At 42.2% G+C, this 21,924-nt stretch overlaps 1 protein-coding gene across 1 annotated transcript in view; it reads left to right on the forward strand.

The window, feature by feature from the left end:
* Positions 1 to 21,924, forward strand: part of MEIOC (meiosis specific with coiled-coil domain) — a 68,385-nt gene that overhangs the window by 34,596 nt on the left and 11,865 nt on the right. Inside the window, exons 4-5 of the mRNA XM_073681556.1 lie at positions 875 to 2,525; positions 20,492 to 20,626. Of these exons, the coding sequence (XP_073537657.1) occupies positions 875 to 2,525; positions 20,492 to 20,626 (1,786 nt within the window). The remainder of the gene's footprint in view (positions 1 to 874; positions 2,526 to 20,491; positions 20,627 to 21,924) is intronic.

A 21,924-nucleotide genomic window follows, 5' to 3' on the forward strand; every position in this document is an offset into this window, starting at 1 on the left:
CAAAACAGTAACATTGGCATAGAAAAATACTGACACATTTCAAGTCTGGCTGACTCTTAAATGGGTTGTCCACTACTTTTAATATTTGGCCATTCTATTCTTATGTTGAAAATAAGTACCTTATCTTTGTAAATACCTTGCTTTGCAGTTATTGCCTGTGAGCGGCGCTATCCTTGGCCTCTCACAGGCATCACGTCACCCGCCGCTGATGTCAAGTGAGGCGTGACATCAGTGACGCGGTGGATGCTGGGTTGTGAGCGGGGTAACCCCGCCCACAGCCTGGCATGCACCGTGGAACGCAGAAGAGAGAGACCCCCGTCTGCATCCGGAACTTGACGTAACATCAGATGTCACAGCCGGCTGCAGCCGCTCACGGGCAGTAAGCGGCAGTAACATGCAGTACCTGCGAAACAAGGTATTTACAAAGATACTCATTTTAAACATAAAAATAGAATGGCCAATTATTAATAGTAGTGGGCAACCCCTTAAAGCGTAGATATTGTTACGCATATATCTACAATTAAGAGTCTGCCAGACTTGAAACGCATTCAGTTTTTTCATGCCCATACTTCTGTTTTAATGAAGTCACAATAAAGAATTTTTGCTTTTAATTTGCTGTTTTTCATCACTTCCTACAAAGCCTATAAATAAAAGTGTATCTTATAAACATTGATCTGCATTAGCTGTAAAACTACTGACTGGTGAATAGCATTGAGGGGTAATCGCTGTATACAATGATTGTGTTGGTAACAGGTTCTCCAGTCACTGTATAATGCTTGTATGTGCTCTGGGGTACTAAGAATTATAGCTTCATTGTGTAAGTAAAAAAAAGATTAATGCAAAGCAATTTAATTTGTTTTATTACTTTTGTTAGGTTTTGCTCTTCCATATTGAAATCTGCGTGGCCATATCATATAAATAGCCTGTCTGAGAACTATGACCTGTTCCCAGACTTTAAACAATCTGATGATCTGATCAATCTGCAAAAGAGTTTATATGGTACAGAGCCTGTCCTCAGTACAGAATTACAACATTTGGAGGATTTAGATGATTTTGAACAAGATGAACATTGGCTATATAAATGCCAGACTGATACTCCGCACAGTTATAATACAAATACCAAAATAAATCCGCATGGGTACTCTCACCTCAATAACTTTTTATCATCTGAAACAACCAAAGACTCCTTTCAGAAGAGAGATCCATTCGTATCAACATTAAACAAGAGTTACTTTGAAGATGTTGGTAGGTATAATATGAGTGCTCATGGTAAGACCATGCACAATAAACGCTCTGTGACTGGCTTCCAGGATGTCAAAAGTTGCATGAATTTTTCACCTGAATTACCTGTCTCAGATGCAGATACATACAGTAATTTTCTCCAAGCAAAACAGAATTGCCAAACTTTTGATGATTATATTCCAGACCAAACATTTACCATCCCAATGACAGCACCATCAGTATCAGATAGATCTTTCCTGAAAGACTTTTATGTTTCTCAGTATGATCACAAGCCAGAATTTGGAATGAAAACTCTATATGGCAATAATATGGCTATTACTGATCATTTTCAAAGATACCCACCCAAACAGGAACTCCAAAATTCAGACTTTACTAAATTTTCCAGCTTTTTATCCTCCATTTCCAGCAATAATTCAGACAAGTTATCATGGACAAATGGCCAGATGGAAAGAAACTCTCAAAATGTGTACAACAATGATGTGAAGTCAGATAATATGTTATCAATCTCTCAGAAAAATCCTGCAGTTGTTTCTAACTATCTAAATGTACGTTCTCCTCTCGTGCCTGGTAGTAGTGCCCAAAAATTTCACAGTGAAAATCCCACATACTCATCCATAGACTATGGTTACAATAGTTCTGACAAGCCACTGGGAGGTTTTCAGAAAGCCACAGAGGACCACAAGTTTAAGTCTGTGGCTGAAAAAAGACTGAAGACTTTAAATGGCATCTGTGAGAATGTGTCAAGCTTATACAGCCCTCTAGACAGAAATGTGAAGAAGGCCATTCCAGAGAAGAAGCAAAACATGTCATTTAGCATCCAGGATAATCCTAACAGCATGGTCCAAAACCACAAAGAATTATTTAGCAGCTCTCTTTCTTACAGTAATCTGGGAAATGTAAGTGTTGACAATAAGACGCTAAATAGCAGCAAACTAACCCACCCACAGAGTATGTTTTTATCCAATGGACTGATGATGGGTGGTATGGGTAGCAACCTCAGCTTAAACTCATTGAGTAACTTCAGGCCACCGTTTTCTAGTAATTTGGGTCACCGTGTCCGCCCAATGATAGACTGCCATGATCTATACTCTTATGAAAACCAGAGCCAAGCATGGTCACAGATCAATGACCTATTACATGGTGATGCTTCCCTTCAACGCTTGGCAGCTATTTTAAGCACTCAGAAGTCAGTGAAGCCTAGAAATATTCCTGGTTATGAACTCCACGTTCGTCTGGATGAATGTTTCAACCACTGTCGAGCTCTTGAAAAGGAAAGGAAAAAGGTATGTACAAAGAGTGCAACCGTATATACTTTACTATATAGAGGAATACTTATTCAAATATTTCCATGTTTTTAAGTTTCCTTACAACTAAATGCTTTTGGTCTACAGCTTTTGGTCAGAGGTTTGATATAAGAAGGCAGCCATGTTTCTACTTTTACCATTTCAATCTCTGCATATTTTTGTAAATGTACTTAAAGTGAACCTGACCACTGATCCATGCTTTTCGATCCACGGACAGCATGTATCAGACACTGGCTGAAACAACGCAGCATTTCAGAGTCAAACATACCTGTTGATTAGGCAGCAGTTGTCAGGTTCACTTTAAAGAGTAACCATTGTTTTAATTATTATCACATAAATCAATAATACACGTGAAAACAAGAAACTTTGTAATATATCTTATAAGAGAAATCTGCTTTATTCTCTGACAGGACAGATCATCCATTTTAAACATTCACAGGTAAAATCTGTATTCAGTGAAGACTGAATGTCACATTACTGAGATAGACTCTTTTCAATAGCAGCAGTCATCTCCTATGTAGGGAAGGAAGAGCTTGAAGCAGAGCTCCCTCCAGTCCAGTAGCAGAAAGAAGCAGATTTCTCTGATAAGATCTTTTACAAAGTTGCTTGTTTTCACATTTACTATTGATTTATTGAGTACAAATTTAAACAAAGGTTACTCTTTTCGGCTATGTTCACACACTGTTTTTTTGCTGCAAAACCTGATCTTTTTGCAGTAAAAAAGCTGCAGATAAAAAGCAGGTTTTGCTGGCTTTTTTACAGTTTTTTTTTTTTACTGCATTTCTTGCTGCGTGTTTCAGGATCCCAAAGTTCAGCTTTGCTTTCACCATACATGCAGGAACAATACAAAGTGTTAGGCCACCAATGCAAGACATATGTGAAACCATAAAACATTTTTTGAAAAAAGGGCAATTTGATCAAATTATTTAGTGGAAAAAATAGTGACTATTCTGAACAAAAAAGTTCATATCAGTTCATGAAAAAATACACAATTGCAAATGTGAAAACAACAGGGGAAGTTGAATTGCTCAAGCAAAGTTTACTTAACACATGGGCATTGAGTGCATTTGGTAGGTCTGTCACTGTTTACTTTCACACATTGGTTGGTCCTTGAGTTGGTCAGTTATTGTTCAGCTTCACACCTGGTCAGGCAATGTTTACTTTAATATTACTAATTTAATAAAACTGTACTAATCCTAACTGCCATTCTCATGTGAGGAGACCAAGACATTTTGGTTTAAACTTGAGAAAATCACAAAAATAAATGGGTTTCACATCCTGTTGTACATGTTTTTTTCCCACTAAACTGATGGCAACGTTTTTGCACTTACTCATTGCTTTCTATGGGTGAAAAAAGGCAGTTTTCAAAAAAGCAGCAGTTTTTCAATTCAGTCAGGAAAAAAAAAACAATGTGTGTGCTTGAGATTTCTGAAATCTTATAGGTGTTGCTGGTACTGTAAAAAGCACTTTTAATTTTCATAAAAACATGCAGCAAAAATTCAACTTGTGAACATAGCCTTAAGGTATTTTCTCACAGCAAACATTTTTGTTTCATGAATATGCTGCTAAAGAGAATCTGTTAGCTTGAAAATACTGTGTAATCTAATGACCACATGGTAGGCTCTGTTCACACTGCGTTTCTGTATTGTGTACAGGCATTTTAGGGGGATTCAGCTGGAACACCCAGATACACTGTAGAAACAGTGTGAACAGGGCCTTTTAGATCAGGAGTCGATTACAGATTGATATGTAGGTCTTTGGAAAAAGATGATAAGAGTATAACTTGCATTTTATTCTTTGGAATCCTTCCCAGTTCTAAGCTGTCAAGGAGCAGTGAATGACTGATTAGGACCGTCTTTTTAACCACTTCCCAACTCTTAAATGGTTGTGAGATGAAGGGGGCTCCATCTCACTCCATTGTCCACCTTTTCCCTGCGACAATCGCAGGGTGCTGATGGTTGTCATGACGACCTAAGGTCAAAGAATGATCTTCGAGACTGCCAGGTATGGTGGCCTGTTAGACCCTGCTTATGGATAGATTTACACATCTGTGTGAGTGCCACCATCCAAGAGAAACCTTCCTATTTTTTTCTCAGTTGTCATCCTAGTGATTTCAATGTTTTTCTCATCCCTGTTTTTCACTGACCTAGTTAGAATATGTGAACTTTTTTATCCATTGTCTCTTAACAATGTATGAGTAAGGCTTTGTGCCCACGATGCGTTTTTTAAGTGTTTTTGCAGCAGCAATTCCGCTGCAGAAACGCTTAAAAAACGCTTGGTAGAAGGTGTGCCATGTTCCCCAATGATAATCCGCATGTGCTGTGCACATGCTGTGGAAATTTCCGCTGCGGATTATTATTGCGGGAAAAAACGCAGCACTACCAATTATTTTGCAGAAGCGCTGCGTTTTCGCCACCATTGACTTGCATTGGAATGCATGGATTACGCATCACTGCATCTGTAGATGCGCATTCCATGCGTTTCAATGTGCGGATGGTACCCGGCTCTGGAGGACAGGAGATTCTCCTCTGGACCTGGGTACCATAGTACCTGTAAAAAAAAGAATAAAATAAATATTATATTTACCTTCTGATGGCCCCCGGTGTGCTTGTCTTCGCTTGCCGGCAGATCGCGGTGGACTGAAGGACCTGCTCTGACGTCATTTAGTCATGTGACGGCAGGTCCTTCAGTGTACCGCGAGCTGCCGGCAAGCCAGGACGGAGCGAATAAAGACTGCGGGGGCCATCAAAAGGTAAGTATAGATTTATTTTTTTATTTTTTACCATTCTTTAAGGTCACACTATATAAATCCATGCCTTTTGCATGGAATTATATAGTGTGACCAAGTTGTCAAGCACTTTCCAAGTGATGCTAAAATCGTCAACCCGCATGCTAAAATGCATGTGAAGAGCGCTTCACATCCGCTTGTCCCTGGCAGGAAAAAAAACGCATGTACAATCCGCATGCGTTTTTTCTGCCAGGGAGATGCAGAAACGCTCAGGAAAAAAATCCTGCAACAGTGAAAAAAAACACAAGTGACACCATTTTGGAAACTAGACCCCTCAGGGAACTTATCTAGATGTGTGGTGAGCACCTTGAACCCCCAGGTGCTTCACAGAAGTTTATAACATTGAGCCGTAAAAATAAAATTTTCAAATTTTTCCTACAAAAATGTTTTTCAGCCCCCACTTTTGCATTTCCATAAGGGGAACAGGAGAAATTGCACCATGCAGATTGTTGTGCAATTACTCCTGAGTAAGCAGATACCCCATATGTGGGGGTAAACCACTGTTTGGGCACACGGCAGGGTTTGGAAGGGAAGGAGCGCCATTTGACTTTTTGATTGTAAAATTTGCTTGAATAATCAGCGGACTCCATGTTGAGTTTGGAGAGCCCCTGATGTGCCTAAACAGTGGAAACCCCCCACAAGTGACACCATTTTGGAAACTAGACCCCCTCAGGGAACTTATCTAGATGTGTGGTGAGCACCCTGAACCCCCAAGTCCTTTACAGAAGTTTACATGGAGCCATGAAAATAAAAAAAAAAAAACTTTTTCCACAAAAATGATGTTTTAGTCCCAATTTTTTTATTTTCACAAGGGAAAGAGGAGAAAATGGACCACAAAAACTTTTGTGCAATTTCTCCTGAGTACGCCAATACCCCATATGTGGGGAAAATAGAGTGTTTGGGCGCACATCAGAGTTCAGAAGGGAGGGAGCACTGTGTGACTTTTTGAATACAAAATTGGCTGGAATCGAGAGCGGACGCCATGTCGCTTTTGGAGAGCCCCTGATGAGCCTAAATAGTGGAAACTCTCCACAAGTGACCTCATTTTGGAAACTAGACCCCTCAAGGATTTTATCAAGGGGTATAGTGAACATTTTGAACCCAGAGGTACTACTCAGAATTTGATTACATTAGGTCATCATATTGAATAAGTTGTCATTAGTCTTGAGCACAAGTGCTTTCTACTTGAGTTTGCATCGGGTACTCAAGTATGCACCATGTCACTCGAGCACCCGCCCGCATGTTTCACGGTTATTAGACACCCCAAAAAAACATGCGACGATCGCTCGTGCATGGCAGGCAATCGCCGCAAGGTTTTTTTTGGCCGTGAAGCATATGGGGCAGAGACTCGAGCACCTGCGATACTCAATGCATACCCGAGCACTCGATGCAAACTCAAGTAGCAAGCACTTGCGCTCAACACTAGTTGCCATATCGTCTTTTTTTTTTTTTTTTACTTTTGAATAAAATTCCAACCCTAACCCTAACCCTAGCACAACCCTAACCCAACAGTTTATTTTTTAGAGCCGTTCCTCGTGCGGTATAAGTAATTAGACGACTTTATTCTTCGAGTCGGTGCGACTACAGAGATACCAGAATCATATCGGGTTTTTATGGTTGACAGCTGTCACACACTAAAAGACGCATTTTTTTGTAAAATCTAGTTTTTGCATCGCCATATTTTGAGAGCTATAATTTTTCCATGTTTTGGCCAACAGAGTTATGTGACAGCTTGTTTTTTGCGGGATGAGTTGACGTTTTTATTGGTACACATTTTCAGGCACGTGACGTTTTTTGATCGCTTTCTATTCCGATTTTTGGGAGGCAGAATAAACAAAAACCAACAATTCAGGAATTGTTTTTTTTTATTATTTTTTTATTCTGTTCCGCCTGTGGTAAAATTGATAAGGCAGCATTATTCTTCGGGTCAGTACGTTTACAATGGTACCACATTTATATAGTTTTTCTATGTTTTGGCGCTTTTACACAATAAAAGCTATTTTATAGAAAAAATTATTTTTTTGCATCGCTTTTTTCTGAGAGCTATAACTTTTTGATTTTTCGGCTGATGGGGCTGTATGGCGGCTTGTTTTTTGCGGGACAAGATAACGTTTTCAGCGGTACCATTTTTATTTATATTCGTCTTTTTTATCGCGTGTTATTCCATTTTTTGTTTGGCGGTATGATGATAAAGTATTGTTTTTTGCTTAGTTTTTTATTATTTTTTACCGTGTTCATTGAAGGGGTTAACTAGTGGAACAATTTTAAAGGTCAGGTCGTTGCAGAAGCGGCAATACCAAATATGTGTACTTTTATGTTTTTGTTTTTTTTTTTCCATAATAATATTTATTGATGGGTACATTTTATTTTTATTTTTGGTGGATTATTTTTTACTTTTTTTTTTAAATATTTTTACAATTTTTTTTTATTTTCTTTTTCACTTTCTGACTTTTTTTTGACTTTTTTACTTTGTCCCACTATGGGACTTTCACTTTCTTTATTCTGATCGCCAATGCTGCACCATCCCTGTGCTATACAGGCTGTCAGCGCTGCACAGGGAGAAGATAGTTTGGTCATGCACTGCGCATGACCAAACTATCTTACTGCTGTCTGGTGACCCGGATGTTGTCATGACGACATCGGGTCGTCATGGCAACATCCGGGAATCCGCGGCAGACAGCGCTGGAGGCCGAAAGAGGAGGTGAGTATTGCGATCACCTCCCCTTGCCACCGCAATGCTGCGATCGACTTCGATCGCAGCATTGCGGGGGTTGATGTGCTGGGAGCCGTGTGGGACCGCTCCCTGCACATAGTACCGTGTGTCAGGTGTGACAATCAGCTGACACCCGGCGGCGATCGCGCCCGCACAGCATAAACAGCAAATACATCAAATACATAAAAAAGTGGAATAAAACCCAATCAAAAGTAGTATGTTAAGAAAAACTGTATCACTGAAAAAGTTTTCTCGTCCAGCAAAAAAAAACAAAAACAAGCCCTTACTTGTCACTGCCGTTGGAAAAATTAAAAATCATAGCTCCTCAGAATATGGGAACATTGTGATGCATGAACAATTATTTTTCTACAAAATTGTTCTTACACTATGTACCCACAATGGGCTTTTGATGAGTTTTTGACGCTGCGTATTTTTGCTGCTTTAAAAACTCAAGGGTTTTACAGTTCCAGCAAAGTTGATGGGATGTATATAATTCTCATGCCCACTGTGCTTTTTTTAACTCAGTGTAAACTGCCCTGCGGTGCGAGTTTCTGATACTCAGCGTCACTTGATTTTGCGGGTACGCTGAGTTTGTGTAGATTTATCCCATAGACTTGTATTAGATGTGGAAATTCCGCAGGTAAATGCACATGTGTTATTTTAATTCTTTTCTGCTGCAGGAATTCATAAGAAATAAATGTGATCCGCACATGACTATATCAATAAAGTTTTGTCATAGCCGGAGTAAAAAAAAAAAAGCACAGTAGGCAGGGGATTTCTATAAATCCCATCCACTTTGCTGAAACTAAAATGCTGCAGTGACGCAGCAAAAACATTCAGCAGCCTAAATCTGATACTTCTGTAATCATGCTGCCCTGAAAAATAAAACAGTATTATCTATTTTATTGTATGGTGAATGAAATTTTTTTTTGAGAATTACTGTTTTTGTGCTCATTTTGTCAACCAAAAATGAAAATAGTGATCAAAAAATGCTATGTTCCCCAAAATAAAAACGTTCTCATCCCGCAAAAAAAAACAAAACCACTTACAGTTTTGCCTGTCGAACAATAGAAAAGTTATATCTCTTAGAATATGATGGACAATTTTTTTTTCAAAAGCGTTTTTACTGTGTAAAAGCAGCAAAACATATAAAACATATATAAATCTGGCATCGCTGTAATCATATGGAACCAAAGAATAATGGGTCTTATCACTTATACCACACGGTGAATTGCATAGAAACCAAAAGTAAAACAAGCAATACTTGAACTGCTGTTGATTTGTTCATTCTGCCTCCCAAATATCAGGATAAGGCTTTATTCACATTTTCCAGTTCTCTACTCTGAACACTTATATTCTGTCTACATCTCTTAAAATAGAATTTGGCTAAAACCTACATTGGAACCATTTACGATAATAAGGCAGATAGAGACACTTTGGAGTCTGTCTTTCCTCTGCTGAGACGTCCCATCTTTTCAGGCATGCACTAAAGCACTGTCGACCATGCTTTTGTGCACCTCTAAAAAGACCGGAACTTGCCTGATCACAGGCAAGATGGAGTCCACTGTGACTTTATCTACCTCATGGTAGTCATTGCTCCCATCAGGGATTTCATCTGAATCATGTATCTGACAGATTTATACGGAAACCTTAAGGCTGCGTGCCCACTATGCGTTTTTCAAGCATTTTTACAGCGGAATTTCCGCAGCGAAAATGCTTGGTCATACGTGCCCCATGGTCCCCAATGGTAATCTGCATGTGCTGTGCACATGCTTCGGAAATTTCCGCTGCGGATTATCATTGCGGAAAAATACGCAGCATGTCCATTAATTTTGCGGACACGCAGTGTAATCGCCGCCATTGACTTGCATTGGACCGCGTGACATCCGCATCACTGCATCTGCACAAGTGGATATCACACGGTTCAATGTGCGGATGGTACCCGGGTCTGGAGGAGAGGAGACTCTCATCCAGACCTGGGTACCATAGAAACTGTAAAAAAAAGAATTTAAAATAAAAAAAAAAGATTATACTTACCTTCCGATGTCCTCCCGGTGTTTTCTCCCCTCCGTCTGGTCTGCTGTATGGGTCGCCTTGTTGTGAAGGACCTGCCATGACGTCATTGAGTCATGTGACCTGTCACATGACTCAATGACGTCACCACAGGTCCTTCACAACACCGCGAGCCGCCCAAGACACCGGACGCATCAGAGAAAACATTGGGAGGACATCGGAAGGTGAGTATAATCTTTATTTTATTTTTTTTTTACCATTCTTATTCTTTTTTTTTAACTAACTTGGTCACACTACTGTAAATCCATGCCGGTTGCATGGATTTATATAGTGTGAACAAGTTGTCAAGCACTTTTCCAAGTGATGCTAAAAACACTTCTACCTGGCGGGAAAACGTATGTAAAAACCGCATGCGTTTTTCCTGCCAGGGAGAAGCGGAAAAAATATGCAGCATTTCTGCATCGTGGGCACATAGCCTAACACATGTTCTCAGCATAGAGCACTGGATACATTTTCACCAGTTTTAACATGTTACACTGGCCACAGAGGCTTGTTTAACATCTTAACTACTACTGCTATCCACTGGCCATAGTGGCAACAGACCTGAATAAAATGTATGTGATGCTAGTCACTGTTCATAGACAAGCTGTGAGGCAGGATAGTCAAACGTTCTGGTTTCAGATGCCAAGAGAGCACATAGTAAACAAAAGGGAAAAGGCAAAGTCAGATCATGGTCCTAGGTCAGAATACCAGGAAAATAGCGGATTAGAGCAAAGGGGTTAAGCAAATGCATGGTCAGAACAAGGTCCAAAGTCAGGCAGCAATAGATCAATAAACAGAGCACAGAAATACCAGACAAACAGCGCCGCCGAGCGAATACTGCGATTGGCAGAGATCTGGGGCTGAATGCTAAGTAGCAAGGTAATTATTTAGAAACAGGGAACACCTGCAAGAAGCTCACTGACACACTTGAGGGGAGGAATTGTGACAATGTAGTTTTCAATTTTTAATTTCTCATCTTTGTTGCAAAGATATTAGCTTATAAACCGTATCAAAAGACTGACCATCACTTCCAAACAGAAAACAGGTGTGTACGGGTGCTTACTAAGGGTATGTGCACACGATGCGGTTTTCATGCGTTTTGTGCGGCGTTTTTTCCTCCGCGGAAATGCATTAAGACCGCATATTAATAGGTCTGCCATGTATAACAATGGTAATCCGCATGTGCTGTGCACATGATGTGGAAATTTCCGTTCCAGATTACCATTGCGGTAAAATCCGCAGCATTAACATTTCTTACTCAATTCTGCTGCGAAATCGCGTCCATTGACTTGCACTGAATCGCAGCAAACCCGCAGGTAGAATATGTATACCTGTGGAATTGCTGCTTTTCAATGAAAATCACCGTGGAATCGCGCTGCGGGTGGTACCCGGGTCGGGAGAGGAGGCCGCTACTCCTCTCATCCGACCTCTACTCTGGCTGATAACAGCCAGAGCAGCGTGGATGGGAGGAGCAGCAGTCTGCTCTTTACAGCCAACATGCCCACGGTAGTAAAAAAAAAAGGTAAAAATAAACCCTTAAACTCACCTGTCCGGTGGCCCCCAGTGTCCTCCTGGTCCCCGGCGATGCTGTCTCTCCGGCGGCCAACGGTATACTGCGGGCTCGCGGCCCACAGTGTACCAAGCTGCCAGGACCTGCGGTACATTCGCAAGACTGTTCCCACGGTGGTTAGCTCACTGGGGTTGATCAGCTGATCTTCAGCTGATCAACCCCAGTGACCTCCTGCAGCAGCATGTTTACTGACAGGAGGTTATTTTACACCCCTGTCAGTATACATTGCTGTCTTCTACAGCATTGACATAAGTGATGGCAGATGTCACTGCTGTAGGAGTGACACAGATCGCCGCGGGACACTGGGCGTAATCGTGGACTGCTTCGTTAACGGCGGACAGGTGAGGAATATGTTTGCTTGTTTTTTTACTTTTTTTTCAGGAGATCAAGGGCTTCGGGGACTAGGAGGGCAGTAAAAAAAAATGTGGGACCGTGTGTGTTTTATTTCATTAAAATACTTTTTTCTGGCCATGTCTTTTATTGAAAAAGCGGCGACCATTTTATTACGCGGTTAGTAATGGGGGCGTCTTATAGACGCCCTCCATTACTAACCTGGGCTTCAAATCAGCTGCCAATACAAGGCTGACGTGAACCCCAAGCCCATTACCCCACTCGCCACCGCTACAAGGCAGTGGGAAGTGCAAGGCTAAGCGCCAGATTTGGAGCATCTTATGGATGCTCCATTTCTGGGACTGCTGAGGGGTGATATTAATAGTCACGGAGAGGGTCAGTATCCATGGCCCCTTCCCTGGCTATTAATATGAACCCGCAGTTGTCTAGTTTAGCCTTTGCTGGTTAGATTTTATAGGTGGACTCCACGTCAATTTTTTTCTGGGGTCCCGCTGTAATCTAGCCAGTAAAGGCTAAACAAAGAGCTGTGGGCTGATATTAATAGCCAGGGAACATTGTTGGCTAATGGCCCCTTCCCCGGCTACTAATATCAGCCTCCAGCGGTTGGCTTTCCCTCTGCTGGTTATGAAAATGACGCGGGAGCCCACACCATTTTTTTTTTATTTTAGGCTCTGTGCCCATAATTCCGATGTAGCAGCGCTTTGGACGCAATTTTTTTCTGCGTCCAAAACGTTGCATTCTATTGAACGCAGGTAAATCCATATGTTTTCACTGAACCATGCGGATTTACCGCATTCAATACTTTCTAGTGGTCAAATTTCTGTTGCGGAGACTAGCGACTCAACAAGAGAAATTGATATGCTGCGGTCCTGAAAGACGTGCTTCATGTCAGTGTCCACGGGTGATTCGCAGCCTCTGATGCACGCATATTGGACTTGGGATTTCTAGAAATACCATCCACTATGCTGTAACATCTGGACACAGCGGGTTTGATGCTGTATAAATACGCAGCGTCAAACTTGCAGCGGCTCCTGACCGTGGCCACATACCCAAACTCACCTGCAGCAAGTCAATTTTTGTAGCGGACACACAAGTCTCCGCTGCAGATTTTGACCAATTGAAGTGTCATTATACGCGGTGGATTCACATGTACCGACATAAAAAATGCAGCATTAGAACACCGCGTTTTGGACACAACATAAATACTTTGTGTGCTGAGTGCTGATCGGTGGGACGTAGCGGCTAATGAACCAGCTGTGAGATGTTAATTATGGGCAAGGAAAATGTTTGCCTAAAAGTACCTTCCCAGGCTAAAATTATCAACTCACAGCAGTCGCATAAATTACATGAATAGAAATGCTAATGAAGATTGGGTGAATGAGATTAGCTGACACCCAGCTCCTTTGTTTGGTTATGTCAAGGTGTCAATTAGACCTTTTCATGACCAAACTTAATTAAAGTAAAGAGTTAAATAAACAGACACAGAGTAAACACCTTATTTGAAATACAGCAGACACATTATTTAATCATTTAAATGAACCAATATACTCACCCCAGTTCTTATGGTAATCCAAGGGCTTCAAGAAGTTGTCCAGTACTTTATATTACCCCCCCCCCCCCCCCCCCCCCAATGTTTCCCCCCGGAGCCCCTAAGGATTTTTGTAATTAGCTTATGTTACAGATACTGCCTGTGAGCGGCGCTATCCTTGGCCGCTCACAGGCATCACGTGACCCCGCGCTGACATCACGACAAGTGAGGCGTGACTCAGCGCTGGGGTCCCCGCGGTGAATGATGGGTTGTGGGCGAGGTTACCCCGGAGTCACACCCAGCATCCACCGCGCACTTTCCCAATGAATGGGAAGAGGCAGAGCGCACGGTGGATGCCAGGTGTGACGCGGGGGGTAACCCCGCCCACAGCCTGGCATCCACCGTGGAACGCAGAAGACAGAGACCCCCGGCTGCTGCCAGCATTTGTCGTGACGTCAGCGGAGCGGATGTCAACGTCGGCTGCAGCCGGTGGTCAGGTGATGCCTGTGAGTGGCCAGTGATAGCGCCTCTCACAGGCAGTATCTGCAAGATAAGCTAATCACAAAAATCCTTAGGGGCCCTAGGGGGATACATTGAGGGGAAAATATAAAGTACTGGACAACCCCTTTTAGCAGTGTCCCACCAAATAACTTTATTTAGCTCCAGAAAGCATTAATTGATGTACAAAAACGCTTCTAAAAATGCATGTAAAAATGCCTCAAAAACACATGTAAATCCACATGCATTTTTTCTGCCAAGGAGAGGCAAAAACGCTCAGGAAATTTCTGCTTCAAATCCGCATCATGCTCACATACCCCAAGAGTAGCCATTTCCATATATAACTAACAAATAAAGTAGCACTCTGTAGCACTATAGCATGCAAATATGAAATATATGAAATTTGAATTGCATTACTGTTCTAGAAAATAGGAAAAATTGAGAATACTTAGCACATAAATTGGCCAATTCATGTGTACCCGGCAGCCACTATAAGGCGATTCTCTAAGCTGGGACCTATCCTAATGTGAATCCTCTCCTAGGGAGAACTATATGAAAATAGTTCATATGTCGCCTTCTAGTGTAAATTATTGTTTGCTGTGATTAAAACCGTCAGACGCTGATTGCATGCTATAGCGCTACAGTGCTACTTTATTTGTTAGTTATATATGGAGATGGCTACTATTAGTAAGCACCTGTACATACCTGTTTTCTGTTTGGAAGTGATGGTCAGTCTTTTGATATTTGTATACATATTCTTCTCTTACTGAGCACTCCACCCATCAGCGTTTGGCGGTTTTAACCAGAACAGGATCCTCCCTTCTCATTTACATACAGGCTTTCAAATAGACAGTTTCAACATTATGTATTTAAATGGGTAGGTAGGATCCTGCTATTATTTAAACCACCAGATGCTGAAAGAAGGAGTGCTCAGTCAGAGAGCCTATGTACACTGCTCAAAAAAATAAAGGGAACACTTAAACAACAGAATATAACTCCAAGTAAATCAAACTTCTGTGAAATCAAACTGTCCACTTAGGAAGCAACACTGATTGACAATCAATTTCACATGCTGTTGTGCAAATGGGATAGACAATAGATGGAAATTATTGGCAATTATCAAGACACCCTCAATAAAGGAGTGGCTCTGCAGGTGGGGATCACAGACTACATCTCAGTACCAATGCTTTCTGGCTGATGTTTTGGTCACTTTTGAATGGTGGTTGTGCTTTCACACTCGTGGTAGCATAAGACGGACTCTACAACCCACAGAAGTTGCTCAGGTAGTGCCGCTCATCCAGGATGGCACATCAATGCGAGCTGTGGCAAGAAGGTTTGCTGTGTCTGTCAGCGTAGTGTCCAGAGGCTGGAGGCGCTACCAGGAGACAGGCCAGTACACCAGGAGACGTGGAGGGGGCAGTAAGAGGGCAGCAACCCAGCAACAGGACCGCTACCTCCGCCTTTGTGCAATGAAGAACAGGGGGAGCACTGTCAGAGCCCTGCAAAATGACCTCTAGCAGGCCACAAATGTGCATGTGTCTGCACAAACGGTTAGAAACTGACTCCATGAGGGTGGTATGAGGGCCAAACGTCCACAGATGGGAGTTGTACTCACAGCCCAACAACGTGCAGGACGCTTTGCATTTGCCACAGAACAACAGGATTGGCAAAGTGGCCACTGGCGCCCTGTGCTCTTCACAGATGAAAGCAGGTTCACACTGAGCACATGTGACAGACGTGACAGAGTCTGGAGACACCGTGGAGAGCGATCTGCTGCCTGCAACATCCTTCAGCATGACCGGTTTGGCAGTGGATCAGTAATGGTGTGGGGTGGCATTCCTTTGGAGGGCCGCACAGCCCTCCATGTGCTCGCCAGAGGTAGCCTGACTGCCATTAGGTACCGAGATGAGATCGTCAGACCCCATGTGAGACCATATGCTGGTGCGGTTGGCCCTGAGTTCCGCCTAATGCAGGACAATGCCAGACCTCATGTGGCTGGAGTGTGTCAGCAGTTCCTGCAAGATGAAGGCATTGAAGCTATGCACTGGCCCGCCCGTTCCCCAGACCTGAATCCGATTGAGCACATCTGGGACATCATGTCTCGCTCCATCCACCAACGTCACAGACTGTCCAGGAGTTGGCGGATGCTTTAATCCAGGTCTGGGAGGAGATCCCACTGGAGACCATCCGCAACCTCATCAGGAGCATGCCCAGGCGTTGTAGGGAGGTCATACAGGCACGTGGAGGCCACACACAATACTTAGCCTCATTTTGACTTGTTTTAAGGACATTACATCAAAGTTTGATCAGCATGTAGTGTGTTTTTTTGGTTAATAAATTTGATTTCCATTGATGATTTTTGTGTGATTTTGTTGTCAGCACATTCAACTTTGTACAGAACAAAGTATTCAATGAGAATATTTCATTCATTCAGATCTAGGATGTGTTATTCCAGTGTTCCCTTTATTTTTTTGAGCAGTGTATATGAATATCAAAACACTGACGGTCACTTCCGAACAGAAAACTGTTGTGTACAGGAGCTTACTAGGAGTAGCCATTTTCATACATAACTAACAAAGTAGCACTCTGTAGCGCTATAGCATGCAGACATGACATATATGAAATTTGAATTGCATTATTGCTGTAGAAAATAGTAACAATTTAGAATTCTTAGCACATAAATTGGCTAATTCATGTGTACCAGGCAACCAAGATAAAGTGATTCTCTCTGCTGGGACCTATCCTAATGTGAATCCTCTCCTAAGCTGAAGCTTGTACTTAAATGGGAAGGTAGGATCCTGCTGTGATTAAAACCGTCAGACGCTGATTGCATGCTATAGCGCTACAGTGCTACTTTATTTGTTAGTTATATATGGAGATGGCTACTATTAGTAAGCACCCGTACATACCTGTTTTCTGTTTGGAAGTGATGGTCAGTCTTTTGATATTTGTATACATATTCTTCTCTTACTGAGCACTCCACCCATCAGCGTTTGGCGGTTTTAACCAGAACAGGATCCTCCCTTCCCATTTAAATACATGTTTTCAAATAGGCAGTTTCAACATTACACATAGAACAAAGGACCGATTCATCATTTGCAAGTCCCTTTACTATTTTTTTTTTAGGTCATAAGAAGCTGAATAAAATGACACCTTGATAGCTGCAATCTGATGTTTTATTCCAGAGAAATCCATGAGCTGTTCAGGGCTATGGGCCGGACACTGATCTGCATGAGAATCTGCCCTCCGAGATTATTATAAATAATAGGCTGTGTTACCAGTGTGAGACATGTAACTAAAACAGGGCATTAGAACTGAACTTCTGTTATTGGTAAAAAGTAACAAAAAACGCACAATAGGGCATCACCTGGGAAATAAATGTTGTAGATAGTATGGTATTGCTCACCTGGCTGGGTTTTGTCAGGCACGACTCCTGTGCAGATAGAGATACCTGCTGCTTCTGCTCCGTATGCTAGAATAAAACCAGCAGTAAATGCAATAGTAGAAAGGGATGTACGGATAATTCTGCTGCCCAAGAAGATATGCAATGGAGATGATGTTGTTGAACAAAGAGCAGTTTATTCATCTACGAGTAAGGCTGCGTGCCCACGATGTGTTTTTCATGCGTTTCCGCTGCAAAAACGCATGGTAATCCGCACCCCATGGTCCCCAATGGCATTCCGCAATGTCAATGCACATGCTGCGGATTTTTCTGCAGCGCTCCTAAATCCGCAGCATGTTCATTAATTTTGCGGAAGCGCAGCGGAATGGCCGCCATTGACTTGCATTGAGATTCATATAATCCGTGTCTGTACATTTGTACACGCGGATTATATGTGATTCAATGTGCGGATGGTACCCAGTTCTGGAGGAGAGAAGGCTCTCATCCAGACCTGGGTACCATTGTACCTGTAAAAAAAGAATAAAATAATAAAAAAGTTCATATTCACCTGTCCGGCGGCCCCTGCAGCGCTTCTCCTTCCAGGACCTGAGATGACGTCGCGGTCATGTGACCGCAGGCTGTCTCGCGATGTGCCGGCAACCCGGAAGAAGCGCGACAGCACACGCGGCGGGGGATCGGGGGTAAGTATAGCTTTATTTTTTTATTTTTACGGTCACACTATATAAATCCATGCCTTTTGCATGGATTTATATAGTGTGACCCAGTTGTCAAGCACTTTCCAAGTGATGCTATCGCCTGGAAAGTGCTTGTCAGTCCGCATGCGGAAACACATGCGTTAACGCATGTGGATACGCATGTGAATCCGCATGTATTCTGCAGGAAAAACGCATGCACAATCTGCATGCATTTTTTCTGCCAGGGAGATGCAGAAATGCTGCAGAAAATTTCTGCTTCATTTCTGCATCGTGGGTACATAGCCTTACTTAGGACTTTTAAGATGTCCTTTTTCCATGTGCGTGTGCCATCCATGTTTTTCACAGAGATAACACTTTACCCATTATTGTGCTGTTCACATATCAGTGTTATTTTGCGGATCACATATCCACAAAAAATTATAGAGACATGCCCATTTTTAATTCAAGTGACTGATCAAAATCACTTATTCAAGGCTGTAGGTCTGTTAAAATCTTGGACAGTGAGCAAGTGCGATCTGTGTGTTGTTTTTAACATTGTAATGGGTAAGAGAAGCTTTGCTATTTTTTTTCCCTTATGAGAAAATTACTAATGGCAAAAACAGTCACACTTGCCAAACACTGATGAAAATCGGTCTGTTTGTTTTCACGTACAAGAAATCAAAAAAGGATGTGTGAATGAGGCCTTATTTTCCCACAAGCTTACATATATCAGTTTGATGAGCTCATCCTGCTTTATAACTTTCTGCTGGTAGATCTAACTGCAGAGTCATTGTAACTGTCTCCTTTTATTGTTTAGTGCATGCATATGACTGCCGGGGCTGCCTAATCCCTGATTTGTATTTTCCTCATAGACAAATGCTGAGAGAGATCTAATAGACACTGTATAATTTCCTTGTACCATACCTGCATCTAGCATTATGGGTGTCCATAGTAATCTGCTGATTGTGGATTATATCTTTTACTCAGGTCTGTGGAGTCGTAGAGTTTGAGTCACTGTTAGTTTCAAGTTAAGTCGGTAAATGTGTATCAACTCTGACTCCTGCCTTAAAAAATATGTATTCGCTGTTATTAATATTGCATAATTAAAAGGAACCTGTCACATGAAAAAACACCATTAATCTGCAGATATGGGGTTAATCTGCAGGTTAATAGCGTTCTGAACCTGCCTGTCACCAGCAATTAGTCCCCCACTGCCTAGAGGAAATTAACTTTATTCTCTCAGGTAGTGTTTGGATTTCAGTCACCGCTTTGTGTATAGTGGTGACAGCAGCATATCATTAGGGTCGGATGTGTCAGTCACTTCCGGGGGCGCGATTACAGCCGCTGCTCTCTATACTCAGAGCAGTAACTGAACCAGCGCCTCCCCCGTGACTGAAACCCAAACACTAGGGACGTGGGGATAAAGTTAATTTCCCAACGGCAGTGGGGGTCTAAACGCTGGTGTCAGGCAGGTTCAAAATGCTATTAATCTGCAGATTCCCTTTAATTTATTATTTTCAATGGAATTTAGGAAAGGTTAGAAAGTTTAATAATATAAATATATTTTAAGAACTGCAATCTAATTCACCCATTAAAAAAGCACCTTAATGAGGGTGTTCTAGTGATAGAAAATCGTTAATCAACTCTCCTTTGTTTTATGTTGAATCTAAGAAGCCTCATTATATACATGATGATAAGAAAAGGCCAAGTGTCACAATTTTATTACATTCCATTTGTTGAAACTATTGGCTGTATCTGTAGCGGAGTCAAAGTCAGAAGTTTGGCTTACCAACTCCACAGTTCTGTTTTTATTTTTACTTGCCTTGTATCATTGTAATGCCTATGGTTATAAAATAGTTCATATGTCGCCTTCTAGTGTAAATTATTGTTTGCTGTGTGCTAGCATTTCTTCTACGGTGTTGCTATCAGTGTGTCAAGAGTGGGAGAAGAGGGTTGCATTGACAATCCAACACAATGGGCAGCACTTTAACACATTTTATAAGTGGTCATAAACTTGTAAAAAACTCATGAAAGAAAAAAGTTGCGTTAAAACCAAGTACACCATTGTTTTTCTTATGAAATTCTCAATAAGTTTGATGTGTCACTTGACCCTCTTCCCATTGAAAAAAATAAAGTTGGATACAAAATGGCCGACTTCAAAATGGCCGCCATGGTCACCACCCATCTGGAAAAGTTTTCCTCTTCCCATATACTAATGTGCCACAAACAGGAAGTTGATATCACCAACTATTCCCATTTAATTTGGGTGTATCCATATAAATGGCCCACCCTGTAGTTTTATTTCCTTGTGGAAAAATAATGTGCTATTTTAATGTAATTATATTGATGTATTTATCTGATTCAGGCAGAATCTCTTCTTATGAAACATTGTCCTGGGAAGAAGGTTTCCACTACGAACAATGTTTCAGTCCCAAGGTTGAGTTCAAAGCCCTCAAGAGTTGATCGTTTGATTGTGGATCAGTTACGCGAACAAGCCAGAGTAAGTCCTGTACTGCCTCCCTGCTGCTTAATGGTCTGTGATGTATATTGCTTGATTATGACTGATCACAGTTAATTTGCATGTATATGTGAACAAACTCTGGCCGAACCTGTTCTCGCACCACACTTTTAAGAAGCTGATACTGTAGCGAATGTCAGTGTAGGGCCACGGCCTCACTATCAGTATTTGGTCAGTATTCGGTCAGTATTTTTTCTCCGGAGTGGGAGCCAAAACCAGGAGTGGGTGATAAATACAGAATTGGTGGGTTGTTTCTATTATACCTTTTCTCTGATTGTTCCTCACCTGGTTTTGGCTCCGACTCCTGAGAAAAAATACTGACCGAATACTGATAGTGGGGCTGTGGCCTTGACCTCACATTCTGCTGAAACAAACGGGAACACAGTTATCTCTGGTTCCAGGTGTTCAACCTCTTAGTTGTTGCAATCAATAGGGACCACATCATCTAATGACTTTGACTGAGGGGGTTACTTCTTCAAGCCCATGGCACTCCTGCAGTGCATTTTGCGAGATGCCGATAGGTGTTCATGGCAACAAGGGCCCTAATATAGGCCCACTTGTCTGCCATGGATATTAGCCATTCGGGGCCTAATAGACTGTTAATCAGTCGATTACTAACAGGCATAATACATTGTTGTACTTAAAGAAGCACTCCCAGCACTCATTTGATCGGCTCTGCTGTATACAGGGGACGAGCAGATCCCCTGCATGCAGCAGAAATGGTCCTGTGCTATGAGCTCCGACCACTAGGTGGCGCTCATAGCGACCAGCTCATGACAACCACTGGTGTCTGCTGCAGACCCAGGGTTGTCATGACCACCCATCGGCGACCCGCGATCATGTGACGGGGTCGCCAATGGGCAGGGCTTAGGACGCGCTTCCCGGAAGCGCTAGTTTAATGCTGCTGTCGGAGATTGACAGCGGCATTTAACATGTTTACAGCCGCGAGTGGATCGCGATTCCACGCGCGGCTGTTGCGGGCACATGTCAGCTGTAAGAATCAGCTGACATGTGCTCGGTTCAGTGTGGGCTCAGCGCCGGAGCCCTCACTGAACCGGGGGTGATGGCACAAGGCGTACTAATACGCCCTATGTCTTAAAGGGGTTAAATTGACACACCCTTGCATGGGAGTTAAAAACTGTAAGTTTGCTGCAGGAGATAGCTGGTAATATTCACATGTTCCCTTGTGAAGGCTTGGAGCTATAGCAGTCTGCTTACTTCCTCTCTGGTGCACTGGGAGGACGTTTAGTGCTATCTCTCTGGAGTCTGCTCAAGCTAAG

Source organism: Phyllobates terribilis, unplaced genomic scaffold (genome assembly GCF_046119375.1).
Source record: "Phyllobates terribilis strain yellow unplaced genomic scaffold, ASM4611937v1 Scaffold_5__5_contigs__length_657084704, whole genome shotgun sequence".
Classification (NCBI taxonomy): domain Eukaryota; kingdom Metazoa; phylum Chordata; class Amphibia; order Anura; family Dendrobatidae; genus Phyllobates; species Phyllobates terribilis.